Here is a 19,907-nt window from a genome sequence, read left to right on the forward strand (position 1 = left end):
GGCAATCCTTGAACATCAACCAGCTTTCTTGGACCTTTCTTCCCCCTAGGGCCCTATCCCATAGGATTCTTCCAAGCAGATCCCTGAAGAGACCAAAGTCTCTCCTGAAGTCCAGGGTTGTGATTCTGCTTTTTGCCCTGCTCCCTCCTCTCAGGATCCAGAACATCACCTTCTTATGGTCACTGCAGCCAAGGCTGCCCCTGACCTTCACTTCCGCAGTCAGCCCTTCCTTGACGTAGACACCACTCCATTGACAATACTGAAACTTGATTCCACTTAACTGACCAGCACTGGACTATAGTAGTTTTCACTTTCTACCAAGTTGAAACATATTGAAATGGAAAACTTATAACCTATCAATCTCTGTAGTAATCTTATACCCTTATCATTATTACTTAAGCGTTCTCAATCAAAAGCTTTGCTCACGCATTTCAGATACTGGCTTAAATTTATTCAGCAGCTGTAAAGTCGACTGTCTTCAAAGAGTTTCCCTATCTAATAACTACATTCCCCCTCTTACCCACTCAAAGACACACTACTTACACGCAAGCCGAAGTAGAGTAGGAAGAACACATTGAAAGCCATGTCGATCTGTAATGTGAAATCTTTGTAGAAATTCTGGCAGGATTCTATTGGGCTATTTGAAATAAAAAGAAATCAGAGTAAACTGTAAGTATATGAATTTCTATTCTGGATAGGTTTTTACACATTTAAGATATTGATTCAGGAATTATGTTTCTGTTTTCCAGGCCCTTTCAAGATACAAGCAGGCATTTCAAAATGAAATATTTCATTCATTCAGTTAGTTATTCATACAGTCTCACTGTCCACCTGTTCGGTAATATCTGAAAATTAACATGCAAATACCTTTGAGAAAAGACAAGCAGGAGAATACCTTAGGATTTCTTAACCCCACATTAACCCTTAAAGAACTGTCTTCTTTCTACAGCATACATACCTATGATACTTTAGGAACTAACCTAAAAGGCACACAGCTACAGTGAAACATCACACATTTTAAATTAATGTCATAATATAAAACCTTAAGAAAACGTAGTTGCTTAGGAATACATTACCCATTAGCAACCTGGGGTACTTAATCTTGGAGAATCTCTTGTTTAAAAGAAGGATTTTGTCTTTTTCTCACTTTTTATATGGCTAGTTATGCACTTTATGTACAGTACTATAAGCTGAGTAGAAAAGCAGCATAGCCCACTGATAAAATTAAACAATAAAATAAATTGAGGAATTTGAAGCAGTACTCTAAGGGTTAATTTCTGCATGCAGGTTAATTAAATACCTTTGTGTGTGTCAGGCAGCCAGTGCAAATTCTAGCTTATTATATTATGTTTTACTTAATAGTGGGACAGGTCCAAAGCATACTCTATACAAACTGGTACTTTATGGATATAATTTCATCTAAGTAAGAAGATAACTTCTGTGAATATGGTTAGTGATTTATTTGTGAGGTTTCTAAAACAAGTTGGTGAAGCCACAGAACAATGTTGAAGTCACAGACCAAAGTGAAGGGCATGTCCCGATATATGCAGACGTATATACCATATATACATAGTGTCCCACTATATATACATATATACACACATACATATATTGCAAATGATCATGTACTCATTGTAACTGGAATAAAGAGGAAGAATAAAAAGAAGGCTCATCATCTGATCATTTGAAACCATGGAAAACAGTCTTTTAGGATACAGGAAATTCTTTGGCTTCCCAGGTCAAATAAATCACTGAATGTGAACATACTACCAGTTAGTATAGCTGTAGCTCTGCAAAGATGATGCTAAACTGCTCAACAAGCAAGATTCTACACATTATGAATGTCAGTTACCTAATTTAAGGCATAAAGGAAATTACCTGAACTACCAGGTCATTACACATGCAGTCAAATTTTTCATTCCTTGTATACATTACAGGTCAAACAAGTTAGGTACAGCATGCCCTCTCCTGGCTTCAGATGCATGAATGTATACAGCAAAATTCTCCCTGATGTACAATAGCTTTGTATTTTAGGAAGCTTCAGTGCTATAGGAAATTATATTAAAATGTTTTAAAAATAAAAGCTATTTGCAAAGACATGGAAGATATGAAACATTTCAATTATACTTCAAATAAAATTGATTTACAAAAGCAGGCAGAAGGGAAGAGAAGCCAAATGTTAACACATAGGACTAAAGATAGCATCTCATACTTCACAAATACACATTTAGCTACAGAAAAGTGAATGTAATCTGAGAATCCAACAAACTCATTCTCTGTACGGCATTGTTGAGAGCAAAGAAGTTTGTTAAAATAAGGCAGGCCTACACACTGAGTCACTATGCACCCTAGCAACAGAAATTAAAGGAAGTACAATAGAAGCAGAATGAACAATGCTGCACCAACACAGATCCCTAATTTCAGGTTATGTTTCTGCAAAAGCATCAGGGATCCACTGTAGGTAACACAGTTACACAAATTTTTAACTAGAATAAGAAATAGGCTCATTATCTTCCTTTCCACTGTGATTTGGTACTCGTCATGACTGTTAAATGAGGTCAGCTAACGGCTGTACTTTTGCACCACTGTCCCTCACGGAAACCTGCAAGGGCTAACAAATTAGCTAAAGTATCATCATCATCTTGTTTTCTGAATTAAATTTTGACGGTATTCCTCAGTTTGGTTTTGTTTTCATGAGTAGCTCACATCTGGGCCAAGAGAAAAATACAACCACTAATTTTTATCATTGCACAATTCAGCCTGCTGCAGAGAAGCCAACTTGAAACTCCCCTTTACATTAAATTTGCTAACAATAGGATAGTTTTTACAGTTCAAGACAGTAGTGTTCTGGGATCTCCAGGCTAATAACATATTTTCTATTTTACAGTAAAATCAGATGCTTATCCTATGGAAATTCATCCCTTTAGGTGAGTGAAGGGCTCACCTTCAGAAGGGACAACAGACTGCTTCTATTAACAGTAAGAACTGCTTTTAGTGCTCTACCATGTAAGTGTGATTCAATTAAGTCTTCATGCAGTTATACTACTAAAATCTAGGAGAAGCTGCACCTAAAAAAAAAAATCAACGGAATTATATCATATTCACAATAACAAGATGCAATGTAACTCAATAAAGTATATACTAATAGCGTAACTAACTGCTATATCCGTGTGCTCACAAAAAGACCTTTGTTTTGCTACATGAAAGCTGATTGCAAAAAAATCAGCTGTAGCCATGGTTCGTCTTTTCAAAACAAACACTCATAACACCAATTTTATTTGACTTAACATAGGAATACACAGCTGATAATCTATCAAGGACTACAATTCCCCAATCGTATTGCCTTCTTTCATTGTCACAAGCAATGCCTTATCTAGCCAAGCAAGATTTGAGAGACTGACAGTTTTATCCAGAAGGTCAATGTTTATAATAAGTTATCACTTGCTGTAATCATGTGCTCTTTGCTACCAATAATTAAAATTCAATGTGAAAAACTACATGCAGAGAGAGAACAGTGGATTCTGTTTGCCTAATCTGAAGTAGACTGAGCATTATTTGATTTGCTAGGCACACGCTATCCTGTGTTAGCTCTCTTCCTTCCTATCACGCTCTTCAAAACCTTGCTCTTGGTTTCATTTCCATATTCTATTTATTTGTTCTTTTTACTATTACCACATTTTTTTGGAGATACTAGTACTTAAAAGGCCAGTTATAAAGGTATCATGGGCACAGATTAGTTCAATGAGCAAGATGGCTACATTACTCTAGATTTAACTTCATGCTGGTGAGGGAAAAATTTGACAAGGGGCTCCCAAGCATCCCAAAATGTTTTTTGCAATTGACACTCAAACTGACGCTTTACATAACACTTGCATAACACCACAGCTGAACAAAAGAATGAAGATTATAAGCACTATTTAACTAACTTTGGAAACAAGTTTATTTCATGTATGTATTTATTATTCTTACTTATTTCTTGTTTATTTGAAATACTTGTGGTCCTACTGGGATTATTCCTTGTACAGTCAGAGAACAAGCAGGAGAGGAAAAAAATAGTATGCATTTTGAAATGATCCATTTGAAATGATCCATTTGTTTCTGCAAGTATATTAATATGAAACCTCTGACAGAAGAAGCTTTCATAGAATACTTCCAGGATTCTCCAATCACAACCAAGTTGAAAATATCCTAAGAGCAGCTTTATTATACTTCTTTAGAGAAACTATAAAGCCCAATTTTGCCTGCAGATCAAAGCCCTGGCCCCCAGATGAATCTATGCCACAGCGCAGTCACTGCAATTATCTATTAAGACCATACAGAAAGGAAGGAAATTTTGCGTTCATTCAGACTTTAGGCCACTGACATGCTTTGCAATCAGGGCGACATACTTCTGAATGATTTTAGATGAAAAGTTTCCCCATAATAATGGAAAGGTTTTGCATTCTCAATTCAGTACTTGAGATTAGTGTCCAGTATGTAATTTTCAGGTCTCTAATCTTTCTGTGTAAGGAACTGAACTCCTATGTTTTTTTGCACGTCATGTCAGTCTACTTCCTAATGGTTTTTTTCCCCCTGTTCTTCTTAATGATAAGACCTGCAAAGACTACCATGGATGCCAGGTTTTAATCTGTGTATAAAACCAAACAATTACATCATGAAATGCAATAGGTTAACCTTAAATCATCCAGTTACATTTTACCAAACATTTTGAAGGCAAGAAGTGCAACGATAAAGATAAAGAAATCAGCATTAAAAATATGTCCATAATGGAAAAAAGTTGACTTATACAGTAACTTTGGAAAAGCACTGATGTTAATATCGTACCTCTGATCATACATCTTTGGAACTTTATAATTTCATTAAATTTTAAATTAGGACACTACTCTCAATTTCTAATGTCTTAACTCTTGGAAGGGAAATTTTCATTTGCACAATGGTGGAAGAATGGCTAATTCACTCTTCAAATTAGGTAAGTTATATTTTAGTGATTAATGTTAACTAAATAAATTTAACACTGAGTAACTTGGAACTAAAAAAAACAGTTAAGATCTTAGCATATTTTAGAAAAACAGAATGATCTGGTACTACAAAAAGTTGGAGGTTTTTTTACTTCTTTCCTCCTGACTGTTTTTAGAAAGTAAACAAAGCACAGTGGTACCTCACATGAAAAGACAATAGGATTTGAATATTCTGTAACAAAGAACGCTCATTAATATGATTGAATTTTAAGACTGCATGAATAACGATGCAAGGAAATGCTAGTAAAGGCTGCTAAAATATAATCAACATAAATAAATAATTGAGAGAAAGCACTAAGTTTTTAGTACCTCCTCATTTGAGGGCCTTCCATTCACCTATGATTTTCCATTTTTATTTTTAAACTTCAATGTATTAGTATGTATTAGTTCAGGCATGTAAATTTTCTTTGTTCATTAAATTTACAGTAGACTTTTTTCTCCTTCAAACCACTTTGTTTTAGTTGAAGCTTCTCTGTAATGCCAAATTCCCTTAAATTTCTTTATAAAGCGAACCAAATTTTACAAAGTTTACAGTAAAACATAAGTCTGATAAAACTTGAAAGGACCGTGTCCATTTATACCTCTTCAACATGTATTTTAAGGGTACAGAGAATGAAGAACTAAGGAGCTGTGGTTGACTAACTGTTTCAGTGACACAGTACTAAAATAAAACTAAGGGAGATGCCAGATTAATCCTTTAGTTAAAGCAATGTTCTTTCAATGCAGAACACACTGTTACTTTTACTACAAAAGATAATGAGGAGTTAAAAAATGTTCTTTGTTGACAGAACTACTAACATATAGCAAAATGGATGCCTAGCAAGTGTCATCTTGCTGAAGTAAACATCAAAATTAAATTAAATTAAGTCAGTGAAACTCGAAAGAATTCAAAGCATCAAACACTTCACAGACCGATTCAGAGCATAATAGCTCCTCTCTTACTTCAAAAGTCTTTTTATTAACCAAGTCATTTATTAACCAAGTTAGGTCCACAGTAAGAAAGCAAGAAGTATTTTCTTGCAGCATATGTACTGATCTTTTCAATGCAAGGTGGTTTGTTAAATGGCTCAGGTTAGAAGGCTTTTCTTTGAGTTACAGCGACAATAAGCTCGTTAATTTTGTTGATGGCAAATATCTTTAATTCCCTCTTAGTTGACACAGTGTGGTCCAGTCACCAGAGAAGTTTCACCGCTAGTGTTTTCAGCTAGTATGGCAGGGGATATGCAGGAAGAGTTAGGTTTTTCCCAAATGAAAGAGCAGTCAGCTGGATCAGACTAGCACTTTAGTGAGAGCAAGGGGAGGACCCACTTTGCTCATAGTAGACCTGCAATGTATTCTGACATCACAGCCCTAAGACCTGGTAGCCGTAAAACTTCACGGGACCACTGCATCCATACTTACAAACATTTTCTAATAAATACTGTGTACTTGGGGCTAGTGAGTAAAGGAGGAACAATCCTTTTCTCACTAATTTTGTAGGCACTTTATCACTTTACAGCCAAGGATGATACTGTGGCCTTTTCCTACGTCATCTTCTCCTGCCATTGATAACAATATATTAAAATCCTTTTTGTCCACTCATCATGCTGTCTCCAGCTCCTTAGTTAACTCTTTCTCCTACACATGCACACACAGAGCCAACCTGTCTCTGCTCCCAACATGTTTCAGTCCCAAATTCTGCAGCTTCTTTTTTGTCCTCATAGCTAAGACACTGACCACACTTGGTTGTCTCTCTTGTGACTTCCTCCTACCTAGACTTCATACTGCCTATCACTCACTTGTCCTGTTCCTTCAGAAAGTTTCAACCAAATATTCCTGGATATCTTCTTGGACTTGCCAAATATCTTTTTTGATTCTCCACGGAGGCTCAACTTTGCTTAATCATACTTGTCTTTCTAGTTATTAAAACTCCACAACTTCAATACGCAATGAATTGCTTTCGGATTAATCTACTCCCTTTGTTTCGATTGCATTCCTGCCTTTTCCTCCACAAACAGAGTGGCCTCCCTTCCTTCGCTTCCACATGCATCTCTGCCTTTCTCTCTCTCTCCCTCTCTCTCTCTCTCTTTCCCATTGTTCATATTCCTTTTGAAAATGTATTGCTGACCTTAGGCTCATAAACACTAAGCCTTACAAATACATCAACACTATCTTCTTCATTAAATTTTAAAATCAGTGAGCAAAACATCAGTCTGACATAAATAAAAGGTGAACTGCCAAAAAAACAGCTGTCTTCCAAGATTTGAGCCTACTGTTTAACCTACATCTTATAAATTGCAAGCACCTGAAGGGAGCTGATTTTTACTAAAAACCAGGAACAAAGCAACTGTTTGCCCTTATTTCCCTTTCCTAATTTCTATCATAACATCTTCTGTTATCCTTTAGAGTCTGCAGATCATTAGCTGGCATTAAAATATTATCGTTCTAGTTCTAACCTAATTAAAAAAATGCATCATGACTCATCTGTTCTGCAGATGCTTTCCACGATTAAGTACTTCTATATTATGTTCCTAGCGCACTGGGGAACCTTGACAAGATTATTTGAGATTAATTTGGGGTAAAATTAACAGGTTGCCTCATCTCCCTGCAAAAAATCCTCTGTCAGAAGAAATAAGCAACAATTAAAAAATTCAGTAATAAAGTAGTACAACAGCACCATTTAGTGAAGCTTTTTCTGAGAATCAGGGTCAGAGCCATACGGCTTTTCCTTTAAGCGTCTTTCACTTTTCTGGCTCATGTGGTAAAGAAAAGAACGTAACAGTATTTTTCTTTGAATGTTAACTTGTTTCAAATTTAAAGATACATTCACTTTAAAAATAACCTAAGCATGGATTTAAACAAGATTCTTATCCAACATTTCAAAAAAGTTAATTGATTAGTATGAATTTAATAGTGCATGCTTGCTGTAAAGTTGTAAAGAAAATTAAGCTTCTTTCAACTAGCAGAAACCTTTTGCTAGGTACTTGGATAAAAAGTTTGTTGAAGCTTTGAACCTGAAACCAAGTCATAGATTTCTCCTGATCAAATTCCATAATGAGACAAATTGTTACAAACTGTAATTTGGGCATCAGAAAGCAGATACACATCACAAAGCAGAATAAGATGCAGTGACATGGCATTCTTTAATGAAAAATTAATTCAGTTTAGAAGCTGAGATAGAGGAGTTCCAGTAGGAAAGCAAGACAGGCTCCTAAATCTTAATTTCTGTTTCACCCATATAGGAAGAGTCAAATTAGCTTGGTATGACTTCTAAGCAAATTAATATTACTCTCGCTCATCTCAAAACCACAAGCTTTCCTGTGGCATAACTGTATTGACTTTTACAGAGTTATTTGCAATTGATAACGTTACTAGTGATAGAGTTAAGTAACATTGCTAATGTTTTACTTAACCTAAAATGAACTGATACAACTTTGTTAAACTCTCTAGTGATAGAATTGTTATATTTCCTACTGCATAGGGCTATCAGTGCTGTGAAAAAGATATAAATAAGGAATAAAGCAAGTAATTCAATACTTATGTATGACAGTTGCAACCTCATCTGTCTTTTCTGATTGAAAACCTACTTCCCAGTATAATGTTGTCAGTCTTCATCTTTCTAAATACCAATTTTCAAATGAATTCTAAGTATATCCTACTTCCTTATAGGCTGGCCAAGTAACATCAAGCCAAAACCACATAAATCACATAACTTCAACAAAATCAAATCCTTATCTTTCTCAGTCCATACACTAAAATTCTATGTACGTATGATAACATGTAACTTTTCTTTTTCATATTCCATTACCGATAAGTGGGAACTTCAGAAAATGCACACCATAAATTGCTCACTCTAAAAACAGCATATTTCTTAATTTCATCAGGGTCCATGCACATTCACTGCTGTCTGTGCAAGCATCTTCTCTAATTACTGACTTTTACCAAAAAAAAAAAAAAAAAAAAAAAAAAGAGCTAAAGGAAGATTCCTGCACAGCAACTGTAACGGTCAGTAACTCAGTGTGTTAAAACAGACATAAGTTAAAGGTCCAGTGTCAATCTCTAAATTTTCTAGCTTTTTTCAGATCGTACAAAAGGGAGACTGCAATTTTCCTGCAACTATTGAGATTTTAATCTTGCTTAATATAGCATTTTAAGAGCTTTGCTGAGAATTACATAGATAAGCATAAACAGTATATACTATTTTACTTTGTATTAGATTTGCTAATTGTTTACTATAAGCTGAGAACAAGGGCAACTGCAAATAGTACTACATTACATCAATAAAGCAGTCTGTCTGATGACAAGCTGATTCTGAGAGAATGGTGTTGCAACAACTCCTGGAATCACATCTTTAATTAAAGTTTTGTGTGCAAGACCACTGACACATTAAAGAGAAAACTTTCAGTATACTATTTCAATTAATATTATATTACTATCATATTACTATCTTTTTATAACTGAATTATAGAAAGATTCTATTCAATTTCATGTACTATTTACTAAAGATTGCAATCTTGCATATTTCTACACTATAATAAGACTCCTTTCCATTATTTCTCATCTGTTGCTGTTTAATATAATTGTCCTTAAATAGTCTTTAAGGAAGTATATTAAGGTGTATTAAGTAATAGTTTTTTAGTCCAGAGAACAGAAAATATGTGGAGAAATGAAAATGTAAACATGTAAAATGATGCTGTTAAAAAGAGTACTAAACTATTTTTCATGTTTACTTTGGATAAAACAAATATACATGAGTTAGACATATATCAGAGGCATAAAATGTTTTAAATTAAAACATATAAGCACTGGAATACATTCTTTATGGAGAATGGTGAGTATCAGATTTTTAAAAACCAGTGGTAAATATTCTTCTGCCTGGGATATATCAACCACTTACAGGCTCTGGATTATTTATGAAAGATTTCTGGAAAGCAACTGAGAAACAAATTTGCGTATGTCAATACAATTATCTACATATATGAAACTTGTAAAATTCCTGTTTCTGTAGAGAAGGGCCTAAAACCACTGGACTCTTCAATAAGTATTTGTTGGAATAATTCATATACAGCTGCTCTTACCCTCCTGCGGAAAGAGGACTAGGTAAATTCCTGAGATTCTTTCTTGCTCTGTTTTCTGTTATTCTATTTTACTGCTGCTGTTTTTTTTTTTTTTAATTTCCTAAAGATACTTTCCATCTTTGCTACCAACCTGCCTCAAGCTTGAAGTTTTCAACAGCCTACCATCACCTCCAGATTCAGCTCCAGCTAGCCCTCCCTCTCAGTTCCTTTTCACCATCCTTCTGCTTATGCTGTTGTCTAACTGTTACAAAGTCTTCCTCATCTCACTGCCTCCTTTGAAAAAACAGGTACAATCTTCAAAAACGAAGATATTCTCTATCACTTTTTGGCTTATTACAAACTGAGATCATTAATCTTCTCACTTTTGTATACCATTGGATTTTCTTTTTGATATGCATAACACTTACATACCATAAGTAAAAAGCCAAATCTTGTCCTGTGAAATTTATAAACCAAATTTAGCTATCCTATCTGAAAATGACAAGTGTACCACATGAATTGGAATGTTAAAGTATTTATAGATCATTTATCTGACTGACTTTTCTGGAATTCCCTCCTGGGATATCTTAACAGAAACACCTGGCTACTATCTAGTTTTTACTGAGCAGTAATATACTTGAACCTAAGGCATAATACTTGACTTGGATGTCAGAAAACAACGTAAAAGAGCAACAAAAGTCAAAAACACTGCAAAGGGCCAGAAACTTGATGGTTCATTACCAGATCAACTATTTTGATCATGGCTTGTGGTGCATGGACCCAGATCCATTGCTATCAATACGTATTGTGTTAATGGTAACTTTAAAGCTTAATACACAGTTACGTAGGCCTGTAATACATGTCTTAATACACAAGCAGCATGTATTGTCTCGTTTTTCAAATGAGGGCATAACTGTAAATACAATCAATCTGCATTCCTTCAAAAAAAAAAAAAACCCACCTGTATGAACCTACAAAACATAGTAGTCCCAAACAACTTTTAGCAAATCAAGATTTTCTCTCTCATTCTTCATGAGGACCTTTTAGCCCTACATAGTCCATCAACATAAGGTTCATTCAAGTCCCCTAGTAACTTAATACCTAAAATACACTTAGTGTGTCATAAGCCTCACCAGACTTCTCTGTGAAGCAAGGTCTTGCAACACAGCTACACCCAATGCAAACTATTATGCACCTAGTATCCTTGTAAATTATCACTGAGAAGTCTGAATTTGTATTCTTGTTCCACTTTACTAGGAATAATTGGCAGGTAACCTGAAGGCAAAGTCCCTTCAACTATCAAGAGTCACCATCTGAGATCTCATAATATATACCAAGCATCACAGTGTGTCCAAGTTTACATTCTTCTCCCTTGAAGAAACTACAGGATAATCCACTCCTAACATATATAAACAATTCTGACAGTACTTTCTATCAGTTCGCCTCCTTCTCCTGAACTCTTGGACAGTCTGTATTGCACATCACTTAAAATAAAAGACATATACACACATGCTGTATCCATATACTCATTTGCCGTGGCTTACTTTCCATATAATTGTAGTCTAGGAAGTTTTCCTGCTTCAAAGTTCTTATGTCACAGCTGTTTTAGCTGTTGGACCTCATTATCTACCAACATAGTGTTAAGCGCAAGTCACCTTGTTCTTACAGCAAAATGCTGATCCTCTGAAAAACTCACTGAAAAGCCAAATTTACCTTGCAAAAGAATAAAAACAGTATAAACAAAGAAGTAATTTTAAAAGTAATTTAACTCTTCCCTAGTTCAACTTCTCAGTCAAAAATCTAGCCTGAAGGCTGAGTGACAGTCTCAATCACAGCAACTTTTAAAAAGCAGAAGCCAAAGCCTTTTTTAGACTGAGCAATGACACTACACCACTCTTTTTAGCAGTCACTATCTCCATTACCAAATGGAATAAGTTGTTGGCAATACCTGTAGCAGTTACTTAAATTAGTTATCATAAGCTTGGTATAAAAACTTTTTACATCAATATAGGAAGAGGACTTAAAATGATGTAACAAAATGAATATATAGTAGCCCCTCCCCCTTTTTTTTTCTTAACACCATCTCAAGACGGCTTGTAAACATTCACTATACCTTCCAACACCTTTTTACTCCAGCTGTTGTGCACGGGAAAAACTGATGTGTAGTTAGGCTTACACATTGAGCTACTGGAAAGCCAGAAGTCCTGGTGTAATTAATGGTCCATTTTGCATCCCCTTTAGGAGAAAGAACTTCATGTTACCCTATAGATATATGTCTGATCAGTTTTAGAGTCCCAGAAGACTTGTCTTCCACCATAAAAAAAAACTAACTGCATTTATGTGGAACCTAGGAAGAAAATAAAAAATAAATCATAGGTAACCCTAAATAGCACACATTCTCAATGGAGCAACTTATTAGAATGAGGGTGGCACGACCCAGCCAGCTGTGGATTTGAAATTATTCCCTTTTTTATTGTTTTGAATATATCTCCATACTTTCAGTTACTTTTAAAAAAGTATACATTAAAAGCACATTTTGGCTTTATATTTATATATATATATCTGTTCACAATCTTCATTTTTCAATTGTAACATTTTGTATTATTAGCCCTCAAAGTTAGGTATATGGCATAAATAATGTTTATTCACCATGATGAATATTACTTAGTAATCTGTGAATCAATTCTGAAAAAAATGCAGCATGTAACCTCTGAACACATACACTCAACATTTAAATCAATCAACAGTACTAAATTGTGTTCAGATAAAATGTTTCAAGTCACTTTCCAAAGTGCTATTTTATCAGGAAACAACAGGATTAGTATTAAATCACATCTTCTACTGTGCTGATGAAAGATTTATTCAAATAATTTAACAACATTTGCATAACAAAGTATTGCTTAGGATGGTTACAATTTCTTTTGCAAAAGAAACTTAGAGCAACGTTACAATTTTTCATATGAGATTTCGTGGTGCTTTTAAAATAAAATATTTTAAATTATTTTGCAAGTTAAGAATAAAAACTGTTGCACTTCAAAGTTCTTCCCAGTTCTGATCTTTAATGAATAATTATGTATAATCTTACCTCTTGTCACTGTCACCTGCTGCTAAAGTTGAAAACAGGGAAAGGTTTATCTGTCTGAACACTACTGGCATCATTCAGCCTTGTCACAACAGGAAGTCATTAGTGCACTATTTTCCCATGTCCTGACCACATTGCAATTGTCTAGCTAGTCAATAAACTACGGTAGTATGTTGAAAAATTTAAATATATACGCTTGTTGCATATTAAATCCTATTAATTCTATAAGAGCTTAATGCAATATATTGATAACCATAATTTACATTTGCTCAAACTTCCTAATTTTATGTTTTTTAATTCCAGTTCATGCACTTAATGCTTAGACTGCATTCAGTGTATACACCATTATGGTAAGCAAATTGGCATGCACAGGCAATACAGAATAGATTATAATTAATCCCATAGACAACCAAAAAGGTGAAGTTGCATCATGCAATGAAACCACAGATTGGCCTGGGCTGCCATGCAGAAAAAAACCTACATCAATGAGTCTGCAGTGCGGCTCCTAGGTAAGAGTTGATATGAAAGAGGTGGGTTATTTCAGCAATGAAGTCACAGGCTGAAAATGTTTATACTACCGTAAACAAAATACTGTACATAGCACCAGTACTACTCTCTGCAGAAAAAGAACAGGAGCAGGGGGAGGAGGAACTACAAATTATAGTTACAAGTCTGAAATCCAATCAGATGCTTTTAATAAGCATCTTGTTATTTTGTTCAAATTAATGTCACTGGAGCTTTCAAAGCAAACCTTAATTTTCAGTGTATTTTGAAATAAACAATAGATTAAATAATGAGACACAAGCTAATTTCAAAATGTCTAGACTGTTCAGTATCTGATGAATAACTGAAGCTAATAAATGAACCGACATGTAAAGGTGAATTTTTTAATGCAGTGCACAGGATTTAAACCACACAACTTCCACTGCTTTGAATGCATAATATATCAAATTGAATGAATATAGGAAATATAAAGAATGCATTGATATGAGGGATTTATTGAGCAACCTTCTGCTTCTTTTCTAGTAATAAACACCCTTCTGTCGAATAAAGTAGATTTTTTTTTTCTTCACAGAAATAGTGGTAATTCTGAATTTCCTTTACTTACTCACCTTAATGGTTGTTCTGAGTGTAAAAATACAACCTGAACAATAGGGTGACCACCTAGCCTGTTTTAAGGCGCATTCATTAGGCCCAATACTTCATGGCCCAAATGCAGCGAGCTTAAAACCAATCACTGGATCAGTTACAGTTTATTCTCCTGTAACGGACAAGATCCTACAGTGTGATGAAAATGTACACCCTGTAACATTATAAAACATCATGCATGTGTTCCATATTCTTCAATAGGTATCTGCTCTTTCCAAGCAATTTTCCTCAATTGCCTTTAATTGTAGGTGGTCACTCTATCTGTACCACAATTTCAAAATATATCAACTAATTGTATAGGGCAGCAATTCACGGACTACCAAAAACAGCTTTACCAAGAAACCTAAAATTTCATCCACTTACTGTAGAAAGTATTTAATAAAATCTACTGTTCCAGTTGCAGAAAAATTGCTTTTGGTAGCTCTGTTTTGGTTTTCACACGTTCTTAATTTTTTGAAATATTAAGCTTTTTACTTAGTACATAGCCACACAAATGTAGACCTCAAAATAAGATCAGCTTAATTAACAGTCAAAGTGCTCTTCCAGCCTACGGAAGTTTGCAGATTTGATTTATTTAAGATTTGCAGAAAAATCCTGTCACCAACTTTGGAACTTAATAGGTTTAAAAAAAAAAAAAAGGATACTTTCCTATTGTAAAACCTCAAATTGTACTATTCTTAAACAGTGACACATGCATTCATTTTCCAACCTAACACTTCAACTCTTTTCTCAGGGACAGAATCCGCAATCATGACTCGCGCCACTTTTGGCCACTATGTGCTATTTAATAAGGGAAGTAAGATGTTTCATTAACTGTATATTAAGGATGTGGACATTTTTGGGGGTGTACAGGTATGCACTTACATAATGTTGCACTGTGCTTGCAAATGCTATTGTCTAGCTAAGAGGTTAATGAGTAAAGATAGATACAGCACTGCTGACAAAGCCAGTAACCTAATAAGTTGAGGTAAGTAGCTGATGAGCCCAAAAATTTAGAAACCGCACTTGCAAGCTTCTGATGTGTACCAGCCACACAGGAATTACAGCATACACATTATATACTTGCATACATAAAATTAATTACATATATGTATACTTTTCCCCCAAAGGCTTGCCTTCATTCTAGATACTAACCAGTCTGAATATGAAAACATCATTTTAAAGAGAAAACCAAAAGAATCAAATTTTTGGTATCTGCTAGTAATGTAGCTGCGGATGATGGAAGCTAGAAATGTGAGGATCTCTGAAAACCAGGTTAAATTACACTCTAACATACATCTTCACAGCAATCTACTGGCATGCGAACAGTAGACTTTGCTATAAAATCAGCTAGTCTTGAGAAATCAAATTATGAGGTTCAAGACAACAGTAATTGCTGCAGTTTGGTCCAGTTCTGTCTTATACTGGTCTAAACAAACTAAGAGTAATAGTTAGGAGTCAGATGACATTATGAAATGGTTAGTTAATCTCAGGAAAATTAAAAATAGGTCTTTGGTTTTCAGATAGTTGCTATGAACTAGCCTTACATTAGAAAAGTTTCTCTGCCTCAGCTGCAATGGAGCTGTCAAACTCAGTAGTTTCCTAACTAGCTAAAATGCCAGAAGCGTCCACATTTGGGTATAGCCAAAAGCCAAAACAGACTTCACATAGTTCAAAGAAGTCTGTCTGGAAATTAAAAATTTCAGTCATTATGAAGGATACTGTACTGTTCAGACCACGTGACCAAAGCTATGAAATTTAATTAAATTGTTGCGTATTTTGTCCTATAGTTTGCTTTCAGTTCCTTCCAACCACTGAACATTAAGAAATTTCTTAGCTACTGGCAATGATTAGTCTGAAAAAATACAGCACTTGATTCTAGCTTTCTGTTGTCTCCCAAGTATACCATGATGCACAACAAATATATTAGATGGGTCAAACTACAGTCTCATTGAGGTAAATATTTCTGCCTGTATATATGGATTTCCACTAGAGTATTCCCATGCAGAGTTAAGCACACCGGACCAGGCCTTGGGTAAACAATGACCCCTCCCACCCCCCAAAAAATCCACCATAGAAATCCTGGGCTACTAGGAACATCATAAGGGGAACTAGTGCAAACCATTCCCTGAAGAAGGTTAGGGGTAGCCTTCTTAGAGCCTTTATGCATAACCTGTTCTGAATATTCACATGAATAAAGATTTCAGCTCTCTAGGTAGCTTGTTTCAATGCTTCATAGCTCTTAGAAATATACAAGTGCATCAAGCCTAATTGTTATTAACATTAATAACTAACGTAAAGCCACAATCATTATTATTCTTGTTGCTTTCCTTGGGATTTAAGGAAATGTTTGTGGCAACCAGGAATTCTCTTTCTGATTTTTCAGATAAGCAGTAAAACAAGTGTATCCTATCTTTCTAAAACATAGACGTCTGGGCCTTCACTCACTTTCAAAATGCCAAAGCTAAAGATAACACTGCATGATGCTTTTTTTTTTTTTTTTTTGCTTAAATTAGCTAAAATTAAAGGATGCTATTTTTAAGACATCTAATGATTAAAGTTCCTAAGTGCTTTTGAAAAATTTATCACATATTCCTTATTCTAGCAAATTTACATTAATGAGTCTGTATTTTTCTATGTATTGCATCTACCTCATAGAGGAAAAAATTCCTAGAATATTTCCCTATTTCTCAAATTTGCCTTATAAACACCTTACAGGGATCATCCGCAGCTTGCGCCTGTCTGCTAGAGATTTTCTCTATATTGTGCTTCTACACACTTTTGTGTAGAAACTACTTCTAACGAGGCCTACCCTTTCTTCTAACCCATATATGGTTGAAAGACTGGCATCTAGGTTAAAGGAAAAAACAAGATTAAGAAAAAAGTCAATTGCAGGCTCCTGCCTATCTGTTTCATGTCCAGGATACTGCAGTTGCCTCTGATCTACTGAATCAAGTTACATCTGGCCAAGGGCTGGCTGTGTGATGAAGAGGTAGACTGCTCATCTTTGTTTCCTGAAGGACAATATCGTCCTTGTTTCCTGCATTAACTACTTATCCTCACTCCTGCTCCCACTGCCAAATCAAATGGGATAAAAACAGATGTTATGTTTTGTCTTGTACTGAAAATTGGGGGAAAAAACTCAACTCCTAATTTGTAACACTTGCATCAGTGCTTCCATGTAATATTTGTTGTGCTAATTCGCTTACCAGATGTTAAGTTAAAGCAAGGGTAGAAACCTCTGGCTCTGTAGAATACGTTTGGGATAAGATGCACAACTACAACACAGGTGTTGAATTGTTAATTTTTGGAAGATGTTACAGAAAAAATAGGAGATGAATGATTTTGATTAAGTCAACATCGCAAAAGGGAATTAAAAAACAATAAGCAAAAATATTTCACATTCTCTTGACAGAGCATATTTATATAAACATACTTGGCAATTTAGGGCACCAAAATAACCTGGCAGCTTAGAGATACCAAGGGGAGAAGAGGAACATATCAAAGGACATTCAAGTCCAATGGTTGAGCCTCTGAATTCTTGACTTGTCGAGAGGTTAGGAAAGAATAAGCTAGGGAAAAAGAAAAAAATGAGTACTGCAAGCTACAATGTATTCACAAAAATGACATGAATTTCTATTAGCATATGATTTACTAGGGTCCTACAGTGATGACTGGGAATATTATAAAGAATGTTACTAGAATACATCGAAAACATCTCTATTCCCAAAGGGCTTGTCTAGACAGAAAAAGGAAGAAGCTTAAGTCAAATGTATTCAAAATTAGACAGAGCGGTTTCCAAGGAATCCTGTGAAAAGCAAGGGTAGTGGAAGAGAAGATGCTGTAGTAAGGACCCTAATACACGCTAATATACTAATCTACCTCTGACGACATCTGTTAAGAACATGTTTCTATTCAATGCTCGTTTATCTAAAAGCAGCTAGTGCACTACAAGGAATATATGCCATTAGAATGATGGAAGATTTATCAAAGTTCTGCTTTATGAAATAGCTGGATCCTTAGGTATCGTTTCTAAGGTAAAGCACTTGATCTCAAACTTTACATTAAGATATAAACAACATGTATGGCACACTTTTGCACAGTATTATTGATAAGCATATTAGTACATCCACCATCCCATTACTACTGCAAAATCCTAGATCTGCAGGCCTACACGCAAAGCAGATTTATGAAAATTTGCATAGGTAGATCTATTTTCATGACAATACTACCAAATGATGGTTCTTAACAAAGGTGTCAGAGCGACAGACCTAAAAATCTGAGCTGAATGAGATTAGGGTAGGGGTTGCAGCTAACTGAAAAACATTTTCACACAAAAAATATCGCTAATGGTTTTATTGAAACAAACATGCCAACAAAAACTCAAAAAATAATGGCACCCTTTAAAATTATTTACAATTATTTTACCAGATTTGCTGAAAAATACGAGTAAAATCCTTATGCTTATGTGCTGAAGTTCAGGCACTTGAATCCAAAAAAATATGATCTGTAGGCTGAACCTACATTTACCACTGAATTCAGCAGTAGCTCCACTCAGTTCTCAGTACTTCTGTAAATAAGACCACTTATTATGTTGGACTTGGATGCTTTTTTTGGATATTAAATTTGGATGTTCACCACAGTATTTATTTTGGTATTATAATCTGAAGGGCTTTTTACTTCTGCTGCTGCTGTAGAAAGTTATTTGCAAGCATTTGAATCATTTTATCACATCATCAGTAGCAACACTAAACTTCACCAGGGAGCCTTCTTTTGTATCTTCATCTAATTAAACTTGCAGTACTAAGGAGTTCTTTGTATGGGTCTAGCAACGGAATCCATGCACCTGCATTCAGTTCAAGGAGTGGTAAATCTTCTTGCAGTTATCACTCTATTACTAATTCTGTGTATTCTGTTATACACTAATACTGTGTCATCTTCGGCACGTCCCACAGAAGACACTCTAGAAAGCTAGAAGAATCAAAATTTTGAACGCTAAAGAAAACGAGCGCCACGCCTCATTAACCACACAATCATCAACCCATAAGTACTGCAAATCTTGGCAGTATCTGAAGAGCAGTGATGAGGCTGGCCTGTAAGTCCATCAGGGCTTCCCCTCCTTTCCTGCTGCCTGTTTAGCTGGAAGGTAAACTACCAGAACCAATATTCTGTAATTCATTGAACCTCTTCTGGTAGCCTGCATGTGTCCCTGAGGCCTTAAGATGGGTTATATTTTATCACATACAATGGCAGAAACATACTGGAGGTTATAAATTATTGCAACCTCACTCATAGACATGCTTTTACACTCACACTAAGTCTGGTGGTGAATTATGACCTTAGGAAAAGTAAGGAGTTGAGAGACATCTTCGTGACCAATTGTGGCATTACTTCAGTTCCATATCAGTGAATAAACACATAAATATGGAACAAGCCCTTCTCTTCTTTAAGTATCAATGGCTGCAGTCTCACGTACTTTGTAAGGCTATTCTAGCTCTAGTGAAGTAATAATTTTATTTTCCATATATTTACCTCCCTCTTCCCAAAATGCAGTAATAATTCTAATAATGTAATTCTAGACAGAAAAAAAATAAAATAAAATACCCATGAACTCCTTCCCCCGATAAATTTTTGAGAAAAACT

The 19,907-nt window shown here is 35.2% G+C and overlaps 1 protein-coding gene across 20 annotated transcripts in view; it reads right to left on the reverse strand.

Moving 5' to 3' along the window:
- The window catches only part of KCNMA1 (potassium calcium-activated channel subfamily M alpha 1), a 527,317-nt gene that overhangs the window by 215,741 nt on the left and 291,669 nt on the right, over positions 1–19,907 (reverse strand). For all 20 annotated transcript variants that reach the window (XM_068950515.1, XM_009672399.2, XM_068950513.1 and 17 more), the window contains one exon: positions 544–637. In XM_068950515.1, the coding sequence (XP_068806616.1) occupies positions 544–637 (94 nt within the window). The remainder of the gene's footprint in view (positions 1–543; positions 638–19,907) is intronic.

The sequence above is a fragment of the Struthio camelus genome, chromosome 7 (assembly GCF_040807025.1).
Source record: "Struthio camelus isolate bStrCam1 chromosome 7, bStrCam1.hap1, whole genome shotgun sequence".
NCBI classification, from domain to species: Eukaryota; Metazoa; Chordata; class Aves; order Struthioniformes; family Struthionidae; genus Struthio; species Struthio camelus.